The sequence below is a fragment of the Falco biarmicus genome, chromosome 6 (assembly GCF_023638135.1).
Source record: "Falco biarmicus isolate bFalBia1 chromosome 6, bFalBia1.pri, whole genome shotgun sequence".
NCBI lineage: Eukaryota > Metazoa > Chordata > Aves > Falconiformes > Falconidae > Falco > Falco biarmicus.
In genome coordinates, this window is record NC_079293.1 from 62,045,413 (window position 1) to 62,065,441 (window position 20,029).

The 20,029-nt window shown below is 43.4% G+C and overlaps 1 protein-coding gene across 1 annotated transcript in view; it reads right to left on the reverse strand.

The window, feature by feature from the left end:
- Nucleotides 1-19,166: 19,166 nt before the first annotated feature.
- Nucleotides 19,167-20,029, reverse strand: part of RFX6 (regulatory factor X6) — a 36,197-nt gene continuing 35,334 nt past the window's right edge. The window contains exon 19 of the mRNA XM_056343933.1: nucleotides 19,167-19,698. Within this exon, the coding sequence (XP_056199908.1) occupies nucleotides 19,535-19,698 (164 nt within the window). The 3' untranslated portion in view covers nucleotides 19,167-19,534. The remainder of the gene's footprint in view (nucleotides 19,699-20,029) is intronic.

Here is a 20,029-nt window from a genome sequence, read left to right on the forward strand (position 1 = left end):
TATTAAATTATAATAACACAGGAATCTCCTGCATAATTAACAAAGTGCTTTAAATCATTATGAATCCAGGAGCTGAGGAATTAAAAACTTAACCAAGCTGACAAGTCTCAGCTTTTCCTATAACCAGGAACCTCAGCTGGCACATCTGGACCTTGCATACAATGGGGACCCAGCCAAGGGAGGCCAGCACTAAGGCTTTGTCACCTCCCCCACTGGGGGCAGAGGGAAGAGGAGGTGGCAGGAGGTGTCCTAGATGTCCAGCCTCTTAGCATTGCACAGCAGAAGGAGGATGAGCAAAGGGAATCCCTTCAGGGGATGCTCCCTTAGGCTTTCCCGACCCACTATGGGACTAAAGGAGAAAATCCGTCACTCAAGGGAACAACTGTAGCAGATGGATTTTCCCCACAAACACTAAAAGAATCTGAAAACCCACAGTAGCTGTAATTACAGCAGTTTTGACAATAATATTAATCTTGGCTGAGGTTAGGAACACAATTCTCTGAATGTGGAACATTCAAAGGGAGTTAGTCATAACACAGACGGCAAAGCCAGCCACAGCATGGAAGATTTTACTACCGATCAGGGTTGGAGCTATGATGAACCTCATAGTGCATTGAAAAGAAAATGTCTTTAGAGCATCTCAGATTAGTACTCAGATAATGCTCAAAGCCTTAGCACATTTGGTAGAGGCTTTTTCTTAAAACTATGCCTAGTTTACCACAGCATTTTTAAATTGTTGTCACATTTCCATGGAGCAGAAAATTTTATGTTAGTCGGATGTGGTTTCAGGAGAAAGTTTTAAAGAAACGTCCTAGTCCAACTCCTTCACGGATCCTGTGTTACATGTATAGGAAACTCTCACACGTTCCTCTGTTGCTAGCGCTAACACCTCTCACCAAACCCCTGCAAACAGTGCCCTGTCTGTGTGAAATCAACAGTGCCGATTTCTGCTGGATTTTGTTAAGTGCCTGAGTTCGTGGTAGAAATCTGGCAGACAGTGGGAAAAAATGAAGTTTTAACTGGCACCACAACAGTGTTAAAAGGGGGATTAGTATTAGCATGTGCTTTGAATTCAGAGTAATAGAAGTAAAACCAGACGCGTTTTGTTTGGCATCTATTTCATGTCCCAGTGAAACTGGCATACCACCATTTGATCAGGCACAAAGCCATCCCAACAGATGGTCCCCAGCAGCAGCAGCCAAGAGACCATGTATGAACATCAAATGTGTTTGCGAAGGGCAGGACTCCAGGCTGCCAATGTCAAAATTGTTTTCCATTCCCAGCTTCTATGCTGATGGCTAGTGGGCCTATGCTCCGCTGGCCTGGGGACCAGCCCAGCACCATGGGGAGTGTGTATGGGCAAGGGTGTTGTCAGACCTTTTGTGCCCGCCTCCTTCTGGCCTTTCGGAGGAGGACTTCATCATGCGGCTTAAAAATGCTCCTGGACACACTGTTTGGGTTTAAATAGAAAGATGGAAAAAGCGTGGGCTTCTGCTTCATGACTTTCTCAGGACCTGTGTAGGCGTAAGGGTACCAAAAGATCTTAGAGAATGGGCACATCTGGGAGACGACCAGACAGTTCTTTGAGGACCAAACAAACACAGATGAGCACACGTTACTGTGCCAGCCACCACGTGTTGCAAAGAGATTTTTTTCAGTTCCCAGTTAGCTGGCTGATGAGCAAATCTGTTGCTTGTGTTCCTGGGTTGTAGCTGACAGAGATTTGCAGAAATTTAGTTAATCCACTGTGGATCTGAATGATCCCCAGCTCTTCCGTCTCCCAGTCATCACACCTTTATGTGCAGGAGTAAATGTCATTCAGGCTCTGTTGAGTCCTTTGCAGTCACCGAGTGCCTTCCCTTTGTTGTACTTGTGTGGGCACGTGCGTTGGTTCCCAGGAGCACTGAGATTACAGCCAAAATCTCTGCTTCTCCTTCCCTTTTCTCATCCTGCTCCAAAACGGAAGCTGTTTGTACTACCAGGCCAAACACTCCCTCCCTGTCACACGGCAGAAGCAAGGAGGAGGCAAGCAAACCCGGGCAGAACGGCTGTGATGCCAGTTCAGCGTGCTGCCCCCTGTGCCCACCAGAGCCTGGTGTGGCCTGGGCAGACCAGCAGGCATGGGGCAGGAGCGGAGGCAGAAGCTGCCTCCAGCCACCTCCCCGCAGCCATAGCTCATGACTCGCTGGCGTGCTGCGCGAGGAGAGGGGACCCCTGAGGCCACCTGGCTCTAAGGGCCAATATCACCCCACACCACACAGCACGCAGAGGTCACTTGTTGTGGGGAGGACTTTTCACCTCTTCTTCATCTTCTATACTTTTTCCCACTCTACAAGAGCCTTTACCCTTCTGAATTACAAAAACGCTCCAAAGTTTCTTTTACAGCTCACGGTGCTGAGGATCAGGCTCTCTTCACTCAGGTTCATGGCTTAATTGCCATTCGCTGTATATCATGGCGTTGTCCATCAAGGAGCTTCCTAGAGCTTAACAAGCCAGACATGTAAGCTTCACAAGCATGCAAATATAGATATATGTATTCCAAATAACTTCTCTCATTGCTGAAGTGCAGCCACCCTGCCATGAATTGTGGCAATTTTTCAACAATGTGCAGCTGCATTACAAAACGATGCAGGATAGGAAGCGAAGGATACCTCTTTTCAAGGAATCCCAGGAGGAATCTGAGGTTGGCTGCATAGAATTAATTCCATGTGAATTTGTCTCCTGACCAGGTTGAATAGTTGGCAAGCAGAAAGGAAACGAGAACATATTTCATTAATACTGGGATTTTAATTTGCTTATATTTGAACCCTTTTGTGTATACGAACCTTGAAAACAGCTTGTGATTCAACATCAAATGCTTTTGTACAACTGTCCTGCCAAGTGAAACTTGTCTGAGCTCCATTGATGTTCCAATACCAACAATGGATACAATCTGGCTACACCCTAATTTTTCCATTTCTTAGGCTCTTTGAAAATCTCAATCCTAAATAAAGCGTCAAAAAATTAGATGAATCTATGAATATGTTGGAGACCAAAAAAAAGGGGTTACGTGCACTAATTTGTATATTCAGTGAATACCAAAACGTCTTGAATCTGGCTAGGGTGCCTGAGTTTGTGCCAAACTAACTCCGAACAACTTTTCCAATAGCATCTCCCCTCATTAAGGTCTCAGGTGGGCCAGCTCTAGAAAATGCTAACAGGTTCAACATGATGGCACTTCCAGCAAAGTCTTTCAGCACCACCTAATGAACTGCAAGGCTTTTTCCTGGCAACACCTGCAGGTCTTTGGGAATTCCCCAATCACAGATCGAGCAAGCCTAGAGTCTGGAGAAAGAGTGAAGCAGAATACAGGGAGGGCTTGAAAATAATACCTCTGCCCATAGCTTCTGACTTAAAGCTCATCAAGGAATGCCAGAAACAGCCCACTTGTGGTGACTTTGGTTCGGCTCAGGTTTGTTTGACTTCGCAACAGGGTCCCCACAGGTACTTTATGTTTTCTACATGTTTAGTTGTTGGGTTTTTTTTTTCTTTTGGAATGAAATAACAAAGACTATGGCAAAACTGCATCAGTTCTGTGTGCATCAAGCAGCAGATTCTTTGCAGACCTGACATAAAGCCCCGTTTATCACATTGTCAGTTTTAAATCATCTTTTTCACTCATTTAAAGCAAATACTACAAAATAGGGAAGAGAAATTTCAGTTTTATCTTTCCATTATGAAGTTTTACAGCTCTGTTGGTGCTACATTTCCACATAAATTGATAGCAGCAATGAAGTCTCCAGTGGTATCTCTGGCCCCTCTTTTGAGAGATTTATACTTTTTTCCTTTCATGGCAGGTTGCAACATTTTGGAGAAGTGCGCGCTTCCAGCCCCGTGGCTGAGGGCTGCAGGGGTGCACAGAAGCAATTTCAGTTTTGATCTTTACCTGGGTTCTTTGCAGTTCAGTTCAAATACTTACTGGATGTGCGCGTGGTTTTACCCTTTTAAATTATTCTTCCAGGGGGCACAAAGGTGCTTTGCCTCCCCGAGCCTCCCGGGACCTTGCTAACAGGGAGCGTTGGTGTGCGAGTCTTCCATGCTCTCCGGGGCTGTGCTGCCATCTCCTGATCAGACCTGGGGCTTCCCCTGCTGAAAGCCGGCCGGGACGAAGGCTAGCAACTTTTTCCCTCCTCTTCCCAGAAAGGGCAGTAAATGGCCTTCGGTCTCCAGCCACGCCGGTACCTGCGGTGCCAGGAGCCGGGTCCCCTGGCTGGGGTGGGGAGGGGCCGCCCGCGGGGGACCACTGCTGCGGGCGATGCTGCTGCGCGGGGCTTGCCCTGGGTGGCCCCGCAGGCGCACGACGGGCCCGGCAAAGGCTCTGCCCATTCTGGGAAGATGAAGAACATTCTCTGAATTGCAGTTTTCAGGAAATTCAACCTAGATTTTTAGGATGGCTTTTTTTTTTTTTTTTTTTTTTTTTACATGTCCAAACCACCTTTCTTGACGTACTCACTACTTGCCCACCTCCACGGTACAGCTCTGAGGCCTGCAGGTCTTCGCCCCATCTCCTCCCCTCTGCCCACCTCAGTGCAGCCATTTCCATCTTTCTCTTTCCCCTGCGGCTGCACGATGCGGCACCGGCCGCCCCCGCCGCTGGGCTCCCCCTTGCCCCTGGCTGCAGCAACGCCTTGCTGCGTCCCGTTCCTCCCACGGCGCCACACCGGGAGGCCCCGCCGGCAGGACGGCAGGCATCCGCCTCAATAAACTCCCCCCTGCAAGCGAGGCGCGGTCCTCACCGCGGATTTAGGGAAACCGGTGCCGGCCGAGGGCTCGCCCCCCGCCCCGCCGGCGGCTCCTCCGCGGCGCCGGCTGCGCGGCCCCGTGCGCTCCGCCCCGCGCCCGCCTGCATCGTGTCCGCCAGGGGGCGCCCCAGGGCCGAGGCGGCACCGCCGGCCTGCCGCGGAGTGCTTGGTTGCCTGGAATTTGTTTTGGTTTATTTAAATTTATTTTATTTGGGGGGTTTTGTTTTATTTTATTTTGATTATTTTGATTATTTTATTTTATTTCATTATTTCGTTCCATTTTACTTGATTTGCCTGAAGGCATAAAGCCTCTACCTACTTTTGGTAGGTGTAAGAGTACATTTTGCAGTAACGATTTAAGGGATATGCTTACTAGCTTGAAAGAAACAAGTAAAACATTAACTGCCTCACTGCACATATATAATGGCAAATTATTTCCCTCTTAGACATTCAGTGGCTCTCTTACATCCAAAACCAGAGTGCTATTTATTCTTAAGCCCACACCGCCCTTATTTATTCAGGTTTATTTATTTCAATAAGTGAGCTATTATTGGAAAATCTTTTTAGTAATAAAGTATGAATTTGCTACTATGTTCCCTCTAATACAGGGGTAAAAATTTAACGGTGGCGTACCACCTTTCTTACAGTATGTTTTCTGTCACTAAAGTAATGGCAAGTGGAATAAGAGACAGGTGGTGGTATCTATAAACTCCGCTAATGGCCCCATCAACATATGTTTAATGTATTCTAAACTATACTTCACATCCTACTGATGCTAGTACATTTCCTCTGCCACCTCTTCCCGACAAAGAAATTTAGAGAGGAAAGGAAACATTAATAAACCTGAAGTGTTTAATTTAAAAGCAGATATAAAGTTTAACACTGCTCATAGGAAGGCTTATTTGACAAGAGATCAGCTCATTATAGACCTCAATAATTTTGTTGCCAGCATTAGTGAAAGGCTTTGACAAAGCAAAGGCTTTTTAGATACAGTTATGGCCTTTCTGCCTGTGTTTGGTGTTTGATCATGTCATGCAACAGCATCGCTTTCTAATGGATTACAAAAGTTGACCAGTCATGAGACTGCCCTGGGTAAATGTTAGTTGGGAGGAAAAAAGATCAGGTCTACAACAGGTTTTCCACTGCTTAGCTTTTTTAAACATAACTTCCTCTATTAAAAATGTATTTTGTTTTCTAATGCACAGGTATATTTCAGGCTGAATTCAGATCCCCTGCTTTTTTTGGTGAGGCCTTGAACAAGCCTGTGCTGCCATTTCACCTCCAAACTTTCAGAGGGTGGGCTTTGGGTGGTGACAACTTGCCTTCCTCCCCCTCCCTGTGCCCGAGGAGCTGCCAGCACTGCAGGGCCGTAATTCCTGGCAGCGTCACCAAGTGCTCTGAGAGCCCTGGTAACAGTGATGACAGCGCTGATAGTCCTTGTGCCGGCAGTACATATCCAAAACCTTGCCAATGAATTCATAGCAAAATCAGCCATCTCCAGGGTGCAGAGCTCCCACAAAAAAATTATTGCTGCAGGAAAAGTCTCCTGTGAGTGCGTGAAGTCAAGACTCTGGTCATTAGGACCAAATTCTGCCTGATCTACTCATGAAACCGCTACTGAAATTGACATCTGTTGTGGCAGAGAAAGGCAGAATTTGGATGCTATGGTTTCTAGCTAGACCACTGAGGTTATCCTGAATGTGCATTGTGTGACACAGCTACTGCCAGGCAGCCTGCCTTAGCACTACTGTACCTGATGACAGGGAGTAATTTCTTCCAAGGAGTTGTGTTTCTTGAAAATCACTGTAACTGCTGTGTTAGCATGCTTTCCCTGGTGATGTGCTTATTTAGCAATGACAGCCAAAATTCCCAGATGAACTATAGCATTCATAGCATGCCTCTGGTTAGCAGCATCTACCCTAAGCTGAAATCGCTCAAATCAACCTGTTTTCTTATATCCTGCTCAGGATACAAAGCCCTTTCCAAAAAGTGGACACTTGATTGGGGCAAAGAAACAGAGTCAGTTGTAAAGTGCTGGTGCAGGAGAGATGAGGAGTGCCTAGGTACCAACCCCAGCTGGACTTCAACTACTACCTGAACTCCTACATATGTGACCTGCCTAATGTACCTGTAGGAATCAGCTCCTCACAGACAGCAGCCTTGGTCCTTAGCTCCTGCTGGGGTTCAGAAGGAGAAGGAGGTGATGCTTTCTCTTCACACCTTCGCCCTCAAGGTATCTGCCTGGATCAGCTTCCTCCCCTGGTGCAGGAGAGTCCTGCTCCCAGAACTGGGGACTGAGCATCAGGCCCAGTGGTTCTGGGTGAAAGCAGTCATTAAAGAGTTACTGACTTAAACACAGAATCATCCCAAGAGCAGACGTGGCAATTGTGTCCCACATGCACTAAAGGGAGGCTGAGATCTGATACAAACCTGTGGGTGCTGCCCTGGGCTAAGGTTTTTTAAAATGCTGTGACCGTGTCTTATTTCTTTGGATTGATTTCCTAGTTACAAGTACATGCTTAGGGTAAAAAAGGAAGGCAAGCATGAGAATAAAAGAAATCACTAGAAGTTCAGAAGGCCTCTACAATATGCCTTAAAGAGCTATTTGTTATTATAGATAGTAACAAAACCATTTTTTATCATATTTCAGGAAAAAAATACAAATACCTTATATTCATATAAAAAATAATTCTAATTGCTTTGGTATTGTCAGTGTTATGTTGGAGTCATGCTATAGTTTCCAACAGAAAATTAGTTTATGTTTTTTTTCTGTTATTACAGAGGATCAGTTCCACGCTAACCAAATGAAGCACTTTAACCTGCACTTAATTGCAATTGAAAGTCAATGAATTTGCTTTTAAATTTGACAGAGCAGTGCAGTGCCTCGCAGCACTTTGTGCGTAGCGTGGATGGTGGGTATCTTGGACTGTGTCGTGGTGGAAGCAGATGGGACTGGATTTTAGTATATTGCTAATAAAGCAGAGCCGCAATTCCTCTGACTCTTCCGGCTCCATGTTTGAGTTGGTGTTTATAAGGGACACAAGCCAACAGAGGGAGGGTTTGTCACTGTTAAAGAATATATGGAATACATATGCACTCAGCAAAGATCAAGACCAAGGCTCCCAGCTGCAGGAGCACAGCTTAGTGGGACTTTGCTACAACACGCTGTACAGAGTTGCTGCTCTCCCTGCACGCGAAAGGGAAATGGGCTGTCTTTCTCTGTATCAGTAGAACAAATCTGTGCCATTTGCAATCATCCCCAAATTTTCCTTTCCCTGTGTCTTCCCCTGTCCTGTTATTTTTTCTATAAAATCCGTAGTCTTAAACAAAACGTTGCTTATTTCACTGGATTTTATTTCCATTTTATATGTGAATAACTTTACCTGCCCATGTTTTTTACCTCTGTATTCATTCCTGGCAAGATGCTAACCATTGTCTCAGTTGTACGCTTGCGATGTTGGACTTTACATACAACCTTGCCGAGCCTCAGCTTGCAGTATAGTATTGCAGTTTGTTTCCTTAGGGTTGTTTGTTGCACTCTCACAGCCGCCCATTGATACTGAAGCAGAGATGGTTAACAAATACAAGCTGGGAAAATCAGTTGATCTTCCGTTTGCTGAAGGCCTGATGGAGAGCTGTACTGCAGTAGCTAATGCAAAGTTCTGGTTAAATATTGTCCTGCCGTTTGCACTATACCGTCTGTTGTTTTTACACTAAAGGCTTAGCAGAGGTTGGAGGCAGTATTGACTTTGTAATTAAACTATTTTAACTTCAGGATTTTGTAATCACCGTACTTAAACCATCTGTTATGGTACATGGGCGATTCCCCAGCCCCCCTGCTCCACCCCTCCTCTCCAGGAACAAAACGCCATCATGTTTTTAATTGCAAAGTCTCTCTTGTGATGGGGGTAGAAAGGGAAAATGAGGATAATTTTCTAAGACAACGTGCAACAGCTCGTGGAGCTTTCACTCCTTGTGAGGGGAGGTGCACGTAGGACTTCTACTCCTGGCTCCTCCTGTTCCCTGATCCCAACAACAAAGTAGAGGGCTTCTTAGTGGGCCACCTCCATTTCCTGACTGACTGCTCAGCCCAGGGACTTCACTGGCAGAAGTAAGGAAATGGGATGGAGCCTTTGCTCTACCAGAGTAGAGCCTGGCCAACAGGGTTGCTTATGTGCAGAAACCCTGAGCAATTTGTGCTTGGGGAAAGAAATCAGAAGAAAGGGTTAAAGCAGAAAACAGAGCGGCAGATTTTGTGAAGCTGTTTGTGTATGTTGACCTACCTGTGTATCAGCCTTGCTGACCAGGACATCCAACAGCTTTTATCTGAACTTCTCAGTGTTGCTCAAACAGTAGCACCGCTGCCAGTATAATCTTGGACAAATCCCTCAAGGATTTGCCTGTTCCTACAAGTTGCACCAAGTCAGTATGGAGAAAGCCATAGCAAACTGTTCCAGTGGTATAATGATCTGGCATTCCCAGTGAAATGAGCCCTAGCACTTGTCAATACCAAATTCTGTACTTTCACCAGTGTAACTAAGTCAATGCAAGAAAGATGATCTTAGTCAACAAGAGTTATGATAGTAATACTGCTAGGTATTCAAATTGGGGCTGTGTTTCTCTGTATCAGTTGAACAAATGAACAGCATCTCTTCCTTTCTTCCAGTTGTGTGGGATTCTTTTGTTTTGTTTTCTTCTGTTTCACCAGGTTGGTTTAGTCTGCAGTTTCAGGAGATCCAAATGCATGCTGAACGTGTGCTGAGATAAATTAAGGGGGGTTGTATTTACACATATAAATTAATTAGAAGTCTGGATTCTTGATTCCCGGTTTGCTGTTCTGAATTTCAATCACTAGATCAGACATCTTTGTGCACACCTTAGTTAAAAATGTCATTTAGTTTTGCCTCATCTTGCCTCAGTTTTGTGTGTTTACCTACATTTTCTAACTGGCAGTCAGCTCGTCAGAGCTCTTGTGACCAGTGAATGAGAGAAATGCATTTTCACATTTTGTCACATAAACCTGAGGTATTGAAAAAAAAAAGAGAGATATACAAGTGGCAGGGAATCTTCCCAACTGTATTGACCAGAATTCACTTTCTTCTCTTGTTCTGGTTTGCCAAAGAAGAATTTTCTTTCAGGACAGATGAAAGTGCTAAATCAGACAGCAAATGTTCTATATACCTAAATATCAGCTCCAATTGTTCTCCCACATATCATGCCCGTCACGCACATTGTGCAGACTTACACTTTGATCTCAGGCCAAGTGTGTTTGGCATTATAGCTTCTGAAGCTCTTTTTTGGGGGCTGCAGATAAAGCAGTCCTTGAGAAAGACAGATTTTTTGCTGTTAAGCAGTGCAAGCACACCAGGACTCCTGAGGCTGCATCTGTGCGTGTAGGTAGAGGGCTGGCCACCCTTCGAAGTGTCACACATGGCCTGCCCCATCAATGTGCTTCATGAACCTCTCTCAGGAAAGTGGCAATTTCTTCAAAATTCCTGGAGGCTGAAAGAAAAACTGGTCAATGCAGCGTGATTGTAGGTGGGTGAGAAATATCCGTTTAATTCAATCCCATCTGACAGCAATAACCACTGCTATCCATGATACTGCATTTCACAAATTTCTGTGCCCCTTGTAAAGTAATGGCGTGTTTCTATTTATTTCCTTTCCTAAACAAGGACCCTGCTGTAGCTGCTGTGAAAAAGCGTAGCATTTTACCTGGTGCTGCCATAGCCCAGTGACATGAAGTAAGAGCAGTACCCTGCCATGCCCACCCCCACGCTGTGATTTTTGTTTGTGGCTCCGTGGCTCTTCAGCGTGCACTTGGCTGGCAAAGCCATTTTGTTAATGCCAGTCAGCAGGAACTGCTGAGTGTGCAACACTTCGGAAGAACTGTTTACTTACTTGAGAAGCTACATGCAGATGTGGAAGCCTTGCCTCACCTTTCAGATCGTCAATAAGCTGAAAGAACAGAAGTTAGCATTTTCAAGCATTGGACCCACAGTCTCATGGGGTTTTTTACATGTTTTCATGTGTTGTTTTGCTCAGCATTGCAAGGGTGAAGATCTGTTTCTTGAAAGATAAGTAAGTATTGCTATAGAAGTAAGTTTTCTAAAAATTAGATGCCTGAGTATTTTTAGAAGGTATCTTCTATTACAAGATTAAGGATTAGATCCTCGAAAGTATCAAAAGCTCTCTGCAGCCATCTGTGTTAATAAAGCTAAACTCCAAGCGCCATTCTCAAAAGCACTCGGGCACTTGTTAGCTTGTCTCTCTGGCCACCTCTCACCTTAGCCACCAGGACATGTAAGACATAGTGAGATGCTGATTAAACACACCTTCTCCACTGTGCACTATCCAATTTCAGCTGCGAGGCTGTGTGATGCCCAGTTCAACCTGCTCTGCTAAGCGACTGGTATTTCTTGGAGGTTGATATTAACTCTCACTGACTGCAGCCTGAGGCTGGGGCTCACAGAGTAGCCCAAGCAGGTGGGCAGACAACTCACCCTGACCTTGCAGACTGTACTGAGACTTTTCAGAGCCAACAGCCATGAAGGGATTTAACAGCTTGTCACATACTAACTGCATAACTACCACATGTCCTGTTGCCAACCAGACTTCTCAATCTCAACTGAGGCACCTAGGATCCCCATAGGATGTATGGAGAGGCTCATGTTTCACAAGGAAATCATGTGAGCCGCAACTCTAAGAATCTGTGTGAGCAACAAGTGCTAAGCAAAGGGATTTACTAAGCAAAAGCATCCCTCAGGGACAATCAACTGCCAAACTCTATTTTGCCTGGAGGTAGATGAGAGGGACGCAGTTCCAGGCCTAAATAGTTCAGCTTTGCTTGTGTCTGAGTTGTCCAGGACTGAAGGGCATATCACTTATGAGTGATAGATCATGCCTTGCCTGCCAGCAGAAGTGGCATGAACCTCATTCCCAGCTCCTTGCAGAGAGCAGGAGACCTGCAAGGCAACTCTTGGAAGATTGTGAAGGGCTGGGGAGGAAAATTGGTTCACATCAATGATGTGGACCCTGGAGTGGACAAACTTTTGAGTTTTTACTATTTTGCTGCAGAGGTAACTGCTTGGCTCAAGAGTGAAGCCAGGGTGTACTCCAGCAGTTATACAGGATGGACAGTATAATCCCAAGATAAAGACCACGCAGCAAAGTAGAGGAGCAAACCAAGATGACTATATAAATATGTCTTTAGTTTCTGCTGATGGCACTGTTCCACTCCACCTAAACTTTGGAGTGGGATCAGAGATCTGGTTTTATTCCAAATGAGCAAACACCATGATCAGCTGGAATAGCTCAATATCAAACTTAATCTGTGGCTGAGTTCATATTTATTTAAGCAAAGTGCTACATCTCCAGTACAATGGACTGTGTCCATTCCTGTCTCACCCTCAATATTTTACTCTTTTAAAAATAAATTTCCCTAGAATTTTCCACATAACCTTCATTTTGAATGAAATTCACCTTTCAGTTTTAGAAGGAACTTAATAGTGTAGGTAACTTTTTATATTCTTTTCTAAAATTCTTTCAAAATTACCCGTACTATCAATTATGCAATGATGAGAATTTTGGTAGCTTCAGAAATGGAACTGAAAGAGAGCTGTTGCATCTAGGGTGCTGAAGATAGCATCAACTCTTTTCAGGAGCCAGAAGATAGACAACTGCTGTCTTAAGCATGCCTGAAGATTGTCCATGTAGTTTCTAAAATTACAGTACTTACCAAGAATTGAAAGCTGGGGGCTGTCAGAAACTCACAGCCACTGCGGATTGGGTGTGGAGGAGGACAGATCCAGTATATCAGTCAGTGGATGTCACACCTACACGGAAGAAAATGCGTAAAGTAAAGGTGCTGTTAGAGGATGTTGTATGTCTGGGCTGGTTTTTGAGGACTGATCATACTTTGAAGATGGAGCTTGGTAAAGAACATATTAGGAAGGAAGGGAGGGATGTTTATTGTCCATCTCTCTATTATATACATTTGTTAGTTTTACTGTAGTGGAGATTTTCTAAAACATGTCATTTTAATTAGATTTTGAGTGACCTCTATGTATCTTGATGTGAAACAGGTGAGTAATCAATAGTCAGCTTCTGAACAAAACTGAATGGTATAAGAAAATTAAATATGGCAAGAATTAAAAAGGCATATAATGTCAAACTCTAAATGTACAATTTCACTGTATGTCTCTTTTTACTGTAGCAACCAGGGCACAAGGGCAGTATGAACATGTGGCCATTTATTTGATCAAGGATAATAATCAACTAAGCCAAAAGGAAGGGAAGTAGATTTTCCTAGTTCAGCTGCTAATATAATCTTTTACGTGTTTCCAATTGTGTAACCATTGTTCCATGCAGTGTTGTAACATGCAGCCATTGTTAAATGGGGAAGACCTGTGCAAATAACAAAGAACCCAAAATGTAGAGAAATGGTATTTGGTATCACTTATTATGTAATGAGCACAATATTTTGCCTCCCTCCATTTCAGATCCCAGCCCTGTTTTTCGCCTGTTTTGCCTGCTCATTTCTTCGTCGGCAAGCTCAGGTCCTGGTGAGAAGTGATTCTGCAGAGCCTTGTAATTGCTACAAATGTCTGGTGACCATGGAAGTGGCACAGCTTGTGGTGGGATCTCCTGCTTCCCTGATCTTTCACCATCCCAGTAATGTGGATTACTAGAGGTCTAATCATTAGCAATGGTGCAGCATCTCTCTAGAGGCAACAGGTCCTGCAGTCCTCCCATTAAGGATATCATTCTTAGACTGTGAAAGATGCACCTCTTTTCCACCAGAGAGGTTTCAGTTAATGGCTATCTAGACATGCATTGATCCCAGCTTACACAATTACTGATCTAGTTCCAGCCTTTTATTCCAACTTAGTCCTAGCCTTTTATTCCAAGTCTTAGCTGAAGCTAATGACTATGTTAGTGACTTTTATAATTTCAACAATGAGCATAGATCCTTGCAGGTCTTAAATCCATAATTAGTTCAGATTCATTGCTTCATGTGTGTCTGAACCCCAACCGCGACTTTAAATTCCCCAGTGCCAGTGTCAGAAGTATGATTGACAATGTGGTCTCCATCACCTAAAACCCCAAATTAGTCTCACTATATTCTTCTAGACCTGGCTTTAACCTAAATAGCTCATCTTCTTTCATTTCCAAATGTAAATTTCATATCAACTTTAAGTCTACTCTTAAGACTAGACCTTGAAGGAATCATAACTAGATTACCTGGTCTGGCAGTAGGTTCCACATAAACTCAACAACCCCTGCTAAATGCAGAAACAATCCATTTTCACCAGTCCCTGACCAGGTAAATCTTATTTTAAGTTCTGAATATAAAATTAATCTATACTGGTCTCCCAACATTCTGTTTTATCTAGAACTAAGCATAGTTTGTGGGCCCTTCTAAGCAGCAGCATTAAAGCCAAGCTTGATAGCCCCTTCTAAATCCAATATTGACTCATAGTCTCGGCTTCATGTCGACCCAGCCCCTGAAGTTAACCCTAATGCCAAAACTAACCCAGATGTAAGCACCACCCTGAGTACATCACTAAGAAGAAAACAGCAAACTTTCCTGAATTAACCATGTTACGTTAAACATACCATGCAGGCCCTACTGGCAAGAGCCATAAGCCAAGCTCAGGCATTATGCAGGCTCATCCAACATCGTAGCCTGAATACAAGCATGTAAACCCAGGTATAGCTATTCCCAAATCCTATGAACAATGTTCATCACAAAAACTAGACCTGTGACCTGTTTCAGACAAGCAATTTAGTACAGCTTTATAGGCCCTTATTCACAACAGCCATAAGGCCCATACTAACCAGCCCACCCTTGCCCGGACTCCATCCCCAAGGCTAATATCAAATTTAATCCAATCCCTAAAGCTAGATTAGTGATTCCAATTAAACCATAGCCCAAAAATATTCATACAGAAAGCTGTTACTTATAACCTGGGGCCTATCAGCCCTAAAACTAACTAATCTCTCCTCAGTTTTCAAAATGAGGTAAGGCCTCCTGCATTACCTAGATCTGATTGCTACCAGGCAGCCTCAACAATTTCCAGTTTAGCTTGATGGCCCCTTTCATTTTAGCGCAGTAGTATTGGCTGCTGAGGTACTTCCACCCTGTAGCAGTACATCTTCGTCCAGAGGTATGGCACTAATGACCTGCATTGGTTTTCTCTTGCTTTTACAGATTCTTGCATTTCTATGCCTGATATTTGGTTCTGTTCCTAACAGATTTAATTTCTTTAATATCAAATCCCTGGTTTTCCAAGAGTGGTAACATCTCAATGGGTTGGTTTTTTTAAGTGCTCTGAGAGCAGGGGGGTTTGTCATTGTTTCTTCTCTGGGCCACTGGCTCCATAAGCCTAAAATCCACTCCGTTCTGATCCCACACTGAGGGAAACAGCACTGTGCTGTATCATACAAAATATCTGTTCTGATTCAAGCATATCTATGATCTTCTAATAGTCTGCCTTAAATATAAGGGTCTACTAAATGGCTTCTCTTTACACACAGCACTGCAGTCCCTTCCTCTCTGTGACCGGTGGTCACTCATGTATTAGACGGAGATAGCTGGCAGGACGGTGGGCTGACCAGTAAGATGCGTTTGGTATGTGAGATGACAGTGTGATAATCAGGTTTACTTTTTACAAGAAATTTCACTGTGTTTTCACTACACACTTCAAAGCAAACTTTATTTCACTAAGTTTGAGTCTAGAGCAAAATTGCCATGGCCCTAACTGCCTTCAAAGAACCGCACTTTTCTTCCAGCATGAATTCTGTGCTGCTAGGCACGGGCTCATGGCACACAAGACAAACGGTTCTTCTCCAGTATTCTTTGCCTTGGCTGATATAATTTGTATTAGAATCAGGTTTATTTTAGAAATTAAAGCAGATTTGATCTGTTCATCTATCTTTTTTGCCTTTCCTAGCAGCAGTTCAAAATCAGATCCTGGCAAATAAATCAAAAGGATTTAATTTTTCATCTTTTCTTCTCAGAGAAAAAAAAAGGTTTGGTTTTTTTTTTCCTTTAGGCAATATTCATTTGACACTGATTGTATATAATAAGTACAATTTTTTATCACAGACTTTCTAGTATGTATATACTAAACCAAATGAATTAATGCATCCATAAAAATGCAACTCAGCTGAATAATGCAAAACCACCATGTGGCAAGCCATTGATTCTTCATATTATGTACTGTAATGCTGCCATACTACCAAAGGTAAAAATCTTCCCATGGGGTATCCACAAAAGCTATGAATGATTCAACTTCCCACAGACAAAACTTACTGAATTCATCAAACCACACATCTGACTAAACTCATGGGTCCTAAAATGGAAAATTCTCATCTGGTTTTGCTAGTTACGGGTTTGGTTTGTTCTGCAGCACTATGAGAGATTTCTCTTAACTGACTATTTGAATTTAAGAGTATTTTTAACTGCTCTTTGCTGTTGATAATGAACAGCAATTTACAGCGTGGGATACTTCATGTTACTCTGTGTTTTGCAGACATCACCAGAATCTGCACATTTAATGATACAATGTTGTTTCTTATCTCAGATAAAGTGCAGATAAAGTAATTTAGGACAAAAACCCTCAACCCACAATGCAAAATAATTCACATGAAAAAAAAGAAAATTACTGGAAGTGATGCATATGTATCACACATGAGTCACTGTGTATCGCACACTGCTTTTTGTGTAGGTCCTGATGGGCTAGGGGTCAGTACTGGGTCCAGTCCTGCTCAACTTACTCATCAATGACCTGGATGAAGGGACAGTGTACCCTCAGCACGTCCGCTGATGATATGGAACTGGGAGGAGTGGCTGACACCCCAGAAGGCTGCGCTGCCATTCAGTGAGACCTGGACAGGCTGGAGAGTCGAGCAGAGAGGAACCTCACAAAGTTCAACAAATGCAAGTGTAGGGTCCTGCACCTGGGGAGGAATAACCCCACACACCAGTAAAGGCTGGGGCTGACCTGCTGGGAGACAGCTCTGAGGAGAAGGACCTGGGAGTTCTGGTGGACAACAAGCTGACCATGAGCCAGCAGTGTGCTCTGGTGGCCAAGGCGGCCAGTGGGATCCTGGGGTGCATTAGGAGGAGCGTGGCCAGCAGGTTGAGGGAGACTACCCTGCCCCTCTCCCATCTGGAGAACTGTGTCCAGTTCCGGGCTCCCCAGTTCAAGAGAGGCAGGGAACTGCTAGAGAGGGTCCAGCGAAGGGCTATGAAGATGATGAGGGGACTGGAGCATCTTCCTCATGAGGAAAGGCTGAGAGAGCTGGGGCTGTTTAGCCTTGAGGAGAGGGGGAGGGGATCTTATCAATGTCTATAAACACCTTAAGGGCAACTGCCAAGAGGACGGGGCCAGGCTCTTTTCAGTGGTGCCCAGTGACAGGGCAAGGGGCAACGCGCACAAATGTAACACAGGAAGTTCCATCTGAATATGAGGAAAAAATTCTTTACTTCAAGGGTGACAGAGCCTTGGAACAGGCTGGCCAGAGAGGCTGTGGAGTTTCCTCTGGAGACATTCAAAACCCACCTGGACATAACTCTGTGCAACCTGCTCTAGGAGAACCTGCTTTAGCAGGGGGTTGGACTAGATGATCTCCAGAGGTCACCTCCAACCCTGACCATTCTGTGATTAAGACTCTGTCTGCTAGTGGCTGCCTACTTCCTCTAAATTCTGTATGTTGGTCTCGCATAGGTCCAACAATCTGGAAGTTTCTAGCTTAAAGTAATTGTTTATGTTGTGCCATTTGTCAGTAGAGGGACTCCAGCATTTCAGGATAGTGACATATTCCTTACCTTTATACTCTCCCTCCCAGTCTTACCCCACTTGGAATGGGAGGTATCTTCCTTTACTGGCTATACAGGTGACCTGCTTAGATAGGGAACCTGACTTTTACAGGACTAATTTTAGAAGAAAATACATCCTTTTCAGAACAATCATGAAGGAAGAACTCTTTTGCTTATTTCACTTGCCTTGCTCAATAAATATTTGTTTGAACAGCTGTATTACTACTACAAGTCATTGGGAATTTTTATTGAAACCAAAACTTAGTTTCATCATTATGGCATTTTTGATCACAGTATAAAACTTCACCCTGAACTAGGAAGCTATTGAGCTGAAGTCTTCTACATCTCAATACTGAACTATGGTGTCTCATTTCTGCATTAAGTATTTCATATTGGGAATTTTTCATGAGTTATCCTACTCAATGCTCCTTATTACTGTTCTGCTGCAGTCACGCCTCTCATGATAGAAAACACTAAAGTGTAGTTACAACAGGTTTAGAAATAAAAACTTCATCAAGGTATCATCCATTTTCTTCCACCAAAGTACCCTATTACCTAATTCCACCATATCCAGCATATATGGAATGGACTGAATGAGAATATGGACATCACATAACTTCAGAAGACTGGATTCAAATCCAAATCCAAATCCAAATCTGACAATGGGACAATCCAATTATAAAATAACACCTGTTATTTCATGAATGTGTAGCAAGAATCTTGTTTTGTAAGCGTGTTCTCTGCTCTGTCCTCTTTAATACCATTAGTGAGTATTCTCCACCTGGCTTTTCCAGAAACATTTATTTTTCTATGCAGAAAATCAGGCTCACAGAATCAGAGAGTGGTCAGGGTTGGAAGGGACCTCTGGAGATCATCTCATCCAACCCCCCCTGCTAAAGCAGATTCACCAAAAGCAGGCTGCACAGAATCACATCCAGGTGGGTTTTGAATGTCTCCAGAGAAGGAGACTCCACAACCTCTCATGGCACTTTTAAAATACTTTTTCAGTAAATAGCTGATCTGAAGGGTTGCAATATTTTTTAATCACCTTTACTACTTTTGGTCTCACAATACACAGTTGCTCTAAATCCATGAATGTTGATGGACACCTTTTTGTGGATTTCGACCAGTAGAAATTTTGGGCTCATACCACAAGTAATTTTGAAATCCTATGACATTTTGTGGCATACTTTCATTTGTTTCAGCTGTCCAGCTACAGAAGCAGGCTACTGCAATTAGACAGCTTACGGTATTTGCATGTTTTGTTGGTTTTAAGAGAAAGTGGTTTATGTTAAAAGAAAAAAAAAATCCCCACAATATGTTTCATTTATTTCCTGAGGACTTTCACTTACACAAGTAGGCACTAAACATTAGAAATTGAGTTTCCAGAGCACAAGAGTAAAAAACTTGAGAATTTGGCTTAGTTTCATTTAAAACAGTAAAAACTGACCTTGTAAACATTTCCATAGGAGGTAGGATCCATACATTTGACAATACGTCAAATCAAAGAAAGTAAACAGTTACTTTGTGGTCCTAATAAATAATGAGCAACACAGGCATTAAATAAACACTTTTATACAAAAAAGATGTAAGTGAAAGATTAAAATAGGATTTTTAATAAATTAGAAATAGATGTAATAATTTCTTTACAACTTCAGTCTTGCTTGCAAGAGTCACTGGCTCTTTCTGGTTACCCTGATTTACTGACTGAAAAGTTGTCATGGTCAGAACAATCCTGAGTAATTCACAAGCAGGACCCAATGCAAATATAGCTAATTTTTTGTGTGGAGAGCTGCTAATATCTCTAAAATGGCTGTATGTAATACTTTTCTGTTCCACCAACTTGAAGGGGATTGTCATCATAGCCTTAATGTCTGGATTTGGAAAGTAAACTTAAGACTTTGACTTAAGTTTAACTCTCTCCCAGTTAGGTTCCTCCAGCAGCGGCTCCCATGAAGACAGTGTTGATTGGTGGTAAAGATGACACCATATCTCTGCTTGGTGGGCCATGGGACTCCAAGTTTTCCTGAGAAGGGAACTGACCAGATGTTCCATACATACACTGAGATGATGTGGTTTGTATGTTTGAAGCTGTGGAAGAAAAAGGTTACCATCATTCCAAGTTTTCAATCAAATTTAACAAAAAAACCAATCCAATTTCATCTGATGGAAACCCTTATGTGCCAGGCACACCATCCAAAGGACAGGAATGTCAGCGCTTCCATACTTCACTCAATTTACCCATACTTCTGTAACTTTTCATCAGTGGCTCCTCATGCCATCAGAGAATAGGTCTACCCACGTATAAGTGAACTCTGCTAAAAATCCAGCTATAAGCCTGAAGTTTACAGCTTGCATATGATACATCTACGAAAATTGTGCAAAGCTATTTGTGTGCTATGCTCATCTTTCCACGTCTTGC